This window comes from Myotis davidii, unplaced genomic scaffold, assembly GCF_000327345.1.
Source record: "Myotis davidii unplaced genomic scaffold, ASM32734v1 scaffold914, whole genome shotgun sequence".
NCBI classification, from domain to species: Eukaryota; Metazoa; Chordata; class Mammalia; order Chiroptera; family Vespertilionidae; genus Myotis; species Myotis davidii.
The window spans coordinates 349,168-355,128 of NW_006285484.1; the positions used below are offsets into that span (position 1 = coordinate 349,168).

The 5,961-nt window shown below is 40.9% G+C and overlaps 1 protein-coding gene across 1 annotated transcript in view; it reads right to left on the bottom strand.

The window, feature by feature from the left end:
• Positions 1–888: 888 nt before the first annotated feature.
• Positions 889–5,961, bottom strand: part of KIAA2012 (KIAA2012 ortholog) — a 95,627-nt gene continuing 90,554 nt past the window's right edge. The window contains 2 exon segments of the mRNA XM_015559093.1: positions 889–3,254; positions 4,934–5,209. Of these exon segments, the coding sequence (XP_015414579.1) occupies positions 3,116–3,254; positions 4,934–5,209 (415 nt within the window). The 3' untranslated portion in view covers positions 889–3,115.

Genomic DNA, 5,961 nt, shown 5'->3' on the forward strand with positions numbered 1-5,961 from the left:
GACCAAAAGAAAGAGGAATATCAGTTTGGAGTCAAGATGACAGATGAGGTGAGAGTAAAGACTAACTCCAAAGATGGCTTCACTGAAGAGAAAGCATTTTAAGAGTAAAGGAAAATCTTGTCAGAAGATCCCAGAAAAGTTTTAATTTTCATTAGCAGTTAATAAAGTTATTCATGCAGAAGTGTGTGCAACAGAACACTGCTCTTTTTGATTTTATTTGTACTTTTTGGCCTGGGATTTGGGTTTTAAATGGACATTGTCTGTACCAGCTTCATTAAAATAAACAAAATGTTTGTAAAAATCTTACTAATGTTCCATTTTATTTTTATTGTATAGAAAGAAAAAAAATGGCCGAAACAAGATTTTCTTGCATAATACTGGAAATTATTGTTTGTATATGGAACAAATAAATTTTTCTTCAGTACTGTACAGTGATGATTGTGACTTTGAAGCACTGAAAGTTACTGAAGTGCCTTCTGAATTAGGGAATTAAGGCCACAATACCTTCTTAAATGCTCAGTGTTCTGTGTGTGTTTTTAAAACTTGATATTTCTGTATGGTGCATATATATGACACTTACCCAGTCATGTTGAATAAATGGGCACGTCAAAAATTCTTAATTGATTTATATCGATAATTTCAGTTTTTCCTCTAACCAAATGTTCTCTGCTTAAGGTTTGGTATATTTTGTTTATTTTTCTTTCATTTCTTCATATCTTATATATTTAAATCTTTATATCTTATATCTTATATATATATTTGGTATACTTAAAATACCAAATTAGTTTCTATTAGAGGGCTTAACCTTTTAAGTTTTATTTATTTTTATTGATTTTTTTAGAGAGAGGGGAGACATCAATTTGCTGCCTCCTGCACGCCCCTTACTGGGGATCAATCCTGTCCCCTGACCAGGAATTGAGCCATGACCTCTTAGTTCCTGGGTCAATGCTCAACCATTGAGCATACCAGCTGGCTAACCTCTTAACTGTTTAATAAATCACAGAATTTAGTATATCTGTGCAAACACGTAATCCAGTTTCGTGTTATCCCAAATAGAATGCCATCTGAACATTTGAGAAGAGCAAATAAAACCTATCTCTAATGCATTTTATAAATTGTTATAAATTCCCTAACCAGGTCACCTGTTGAAAAATAATTGGCTTGCCTTATAAACCTATATTTAGCCCTACCTGAAAAATGATTTGTATTATACATGTATAGTCTAGGTAAATTAGAACTTTTAGACCGTCACCTGGCATTTATTTCATTGCTGTATATTCAACAGTGATTAGAAATTAGATCCATTTGTAGAAAATATTCACTGAGTTGCATATTTGTATCAGGCCCGAGTAACAAAACCTGATAGGCTATTTGAGCTATCCAGAATACATGAATATGTAGTTTGGTATCTTATTTTTGTTTGCATCTGTGAAGGATCTCAGCAATTAGGTAGTAGAGCTTAGCTACTGGGAAATAACTATTTTGATTGCAGTTAATTGGATTCTTCTAAATGCAATGCATTCTGCTATGGTTAAAATGTGCTTATCTAGTGTAGTAGTGTTGATAAAATAGGCCTTTCACGGCAATAATTTAATAGCATATGAGATTTGGACAGGAGCTTCAAGAACATTTAGTGTAGCCGCTTTACATAGTGCTTGACTGCAACATCCTAAATTTGTAAAAGAAGGAAGAAAATAAAGTCAGTAATGGTAATTTCCATGACAGGGATGTTTTCCTTGAGTGTTCTTCTGTTCTTGGTTAAATTACTTGAGATACTCCTTTTTCATCTGATAAAGTATTAATGAATGAATGAGTAAATGTGTAAGTAGGGTCAACAAAGTTGAGAAGAAGTGCATGACATTTAAATTCGCTATGACTAATAGCCAATGTTTGGGTCATTTTATTGCTATTTTACATAAAACATAGTTAAAAATAAGTATCAAGTCTAATAAGTTCAACAACACAGCAATACAGAATCAAAATTATGTTTGACTTCTGGATTGTAGAAGTGCAGTTCCTGTAGAAAGCAAGTACCTTACAGGCATTAGTGGGAAATTCGAGGGAGTCCCCTGCAAATACTAAGTTTTTCAGCTGTGGGCATGAAGTATAGCATAGGGCAAAGGGAATTTGTGGGAAAGTTCAGGTTCAGATAATGCTTGCTTTGGTATCCTTTTGTAGATCTTTGCTGAGGCTCTTTCATCCTCTTTAATAATCATTCCATGATCAATCCTAGATAGTGATAGTGTGATTTTAAAAAAATGGGACAATTACGTCTGTGGTTTATTCTTCAAATCACAGGTGGGAGCAAACCTTAAAATTGGTTAATTTTCAGGGTTCTAAAACAGTGCTGTCCAATAGAATTTTCTGTGATGATGAAAATGTTCTATATTTGTGCTGTTCAGTATGGTAGCCAGTAAGCCACATGTGGTTTTTGAGCACTTGAGTTGTGGCTAGTGTGACTGGAGAATTGAGTGTTTTAACTTACATTTAAATAGCGACATGGTTTATTGGACAGTGCAGTTCTAGAATCTATACTTTGAGGGTGTGAGATTACTCTCACAAAGCAGCTCATATTGCTCAAATGAACATTTAGCAATTGATTACCTTGTTTTAAATAGACATTAGATTTTTAGGATGAAGTGGATGTGGTTTTGCTTTATCAAGAATATAATAAAATTCTTAATATATGAATGAGCTGCTCTTAGCTAAATCAGAATCTGCATTACAGAATTTCCATTTACTTGCAACTTTTTCACACATTAATGAAAATGAAGTGTTTGGACTAGCCTAAGATTATGTTAGTGCCTTACTAACTGAAATTTCCTGAAATGCAAACAAATTATGAAATTTTGGGTCAATTTTAGGCACCAAAGCTTCTGAATTGAATTCATGTGATGCTAGAGAGGGTAAAGGATTTAGATGCGTGAATAGTTTAACTGGATTGAGTAAGGTATTCGTGGCAGGGAGGATTGTTGGGAATGGGATGAAGTTAGGTGTGGGTTGAGGTGAACAAGACGAGATGGAACTAACTGGGTTCAATATGGAACATCATTATAGAAGGAAGTTTCTCTTTCTTTTACCACCTCCCAACTTACTTTTTAGTTTTCTTCTAGCCTTAAGGTCTGGGTATTTGTAGGAACTGGAAGTAAGAGTAGACCCATGGTCTGGAAATCCTGTGTGCCCACTGCAGGCCATTGGCTTCCTTGTGGAGTTCTTGATAGAAATGAAGATGTTTCCTCAAAGCAGACTTTTGCCTAAGGAGACAACCCCACCCAAAATTCCAATACTGATTAAACATCCTGGAAATGGTCCTTAGAAGCTAGTAGAAGAACTTAGGATTTTAGTGATCAATTAGACTTGGGACTACTGATCTTGCATTTTAGTGTGCATCTTGCATCATACTCTGTTCATTTAGATACATATGAGGTTTTTAGTATCATGAGCTTCCTACTGGGAAAGCAAAAGGAAAGGCATAATTCTCAGTTCTTAAACTTGTATTGCTGGAAGGGACTCCCTTATTTTAGAGGGAAAAACAGACCAGAGAAATTAAAGCACCTGAGCCAGTATCACAGTGAAGAGGAAATACAGGCAATTGGCATTAAATTCTAACCCTGGAGTGAAGCTCTACTCACACATCCCTTTACTGCTCGGTTTTCAGTTTTCAGCTGTTTGCATGAAGCCTTACAAAACTGCTCAACTGCCCCTCAGATGACCTGTCAGTTTTCTTTTTGTGAAAAATTGGAACTCCAATAGCTTGCTTTTGGTCTCAATACTTACAAATCCAGCCCTACTGCTATGACATGTGGAATATGTAATTTTGAAATTGAATCAAGATTTCACCAAAGATCCATTTTGTACTTCACACAACAGATGAGGCAAGTCCAAGAGAGGAACAACTCAAGGTTAGGTGGGAAACCTTGAAATAGAATACTGGCTGCCTTCTCTCTCTGGTCCCCTAAAGAGCATTAGCTTAGATGCAGCTTAGAGAGTTGATTAAAACGGTATTACCCAAGAGATCCTATTATCAGAAAGACGCACTGAGCATTACTATTGTATGAGGGTAAAGGGGGGAACGCCACTGGCCCCTGATGACTGGTTCTGTGCCTTTTCTCCTGACGAGGCCCTTGTGAGATCTGGTTTGGGTCTCTCTCGCCAGCCTCTGGAGGTATTCTTTGTGCCTTGTTCACTACCTTCCAGCCACTCCGACTTTCTTTGATGCTTCTAACATGCCAGTCTCATTCCTTTCTTTGGCTCTTTGCACTTCCGGGTTACCTGCTGAAATACTTTTCTCCTAGATGATTATGTGGCTAAGTCCATGTCATTCAGATTTCACCTGATATAACTGAGAGGTCTTGCCCTGGCCAACCAATCTAAACTAAGGCTCCTGCAATCCTATCAGAGGTTTAAATTTTTTTCTGTATAGCATTTATTGCCAGCTAAATTATAGATTTGCTTAGGGTATGTTGCCAACCCGCCGCCCCCTCCCCTAGCAGGTAAGCGGCATGGTAGAAGAGACAGCTCTTCCTAACGCCTGAATTCCCAGTATCCAAAGCAGTGTCTCTGTTCCCAATAAATACTTCTTGAGAAAGGCAGGTGGTTCAGACTCGGGGCAGGGGGCAGTGTTTTTGATCTGGTCCTGGCACTGCCCCTAACACCCTCTGGCCCTGATCAAGATCCTTCCTGCTTTTGGAACTTGTTTTTCTCATCTGTAAACCAGAGGCTGGGATCATCTCTGAACTCCCAGCTTCAATACAAGTTCTGTAAGCCCTGAAGAAATTCTGTGACATGGTAGCGAAAGACTGTCTTCTAGTTCTTTCAAACTGCTCAGGAGGGTGGGAAAACTTCATTTGCCTGAGGGCGGTGCCAGCACCAGCACCCGGCAGCAAAGCTGGTGAACAACCCCGGACGTAACTGTTGCCCACGCACCCAGTACCTGGCTCCTTCTTGGGTTTGTCTCAGGGCTTTCTCCAGGGCCAGCCTTGCTGCTTCCTCTTCCTCTTGCCTCCTCTCCTCTGCTGCCAGCCGAGCTTTCTCCTCTGCCTCCTGCTGCCGCCGTTGGTACTCCAGCCGCTCTTCTTCAGCCATTTCCTCCAGGCGCCCGTGTTCCGCGGCCAGCTTCATTTCCAGTTCCTGCTGCCTTTGCTGCTCTGCCGCTGCCGGATAGAAAAGGGGCTGGTCTCGGCAGGGGTCCCTCTTGGGGAACACAGTTCTCCACGTCCTGCCCCCTGCCCGTGGTTCCCCGGATTCCCCAGGAGAAGTGCGGCAGCTTACCCTCCAGCAGCCTGCCAGGTCCTCTGGGGCTTCCCTGGGGGTGAACTGACTGAGAGTACATAATCAAGCACCTACTATGTGCAGTGCACTGTGCCAGGAACACAAAGCCTTGGGGAGAATTTTCCAGAGCCTAGTGGTCTCCTGAGGTGGTATGCAGATGGGTTGAGGAGTGGGGATCGGGTCAGGGTCTGGAGAAACTTGGTGCTTACTCAGCTGGACTGTCCAGTCCAAAATGTGCCAGATGCAGAAGTTTCTTTCCCTTCTCAAAAGTGAGGCTGTAGAGATTGCCCACATCAGCCCCTGAAAGGCTGCCCTGAAGCTATCCAGAGGTTTGAGTGTTTCCATCTGCTGGGGAAGGAAGCTGGGAGCAGGGCTCTCTCTAATTCAGGCAGCTCCTGAGCAGCATGCAAAGGGCAATGGGCAGGGCCGGGTCTCTGTTCAGGGAATTCCTGAGTTCAGAGCAGGAGCCAAGAGTCATTTCCACAAATGAGTTTTGTTTTTTTTTTTAATCTATCTCAACTCACTATAGTCACACATTTATTTCAGTTATCTTGGAAAGAAAATCGCTCATACATTTACAGTGCTTCACACACTCAGCCAGGAGAGGCACAGCTGGGAGGTGCAATGAACACCCGAAGTGGGAGAAAGATGCTTCTGCCCAGAGGGACGGGGGGGGGGGGGGGGGGGGGG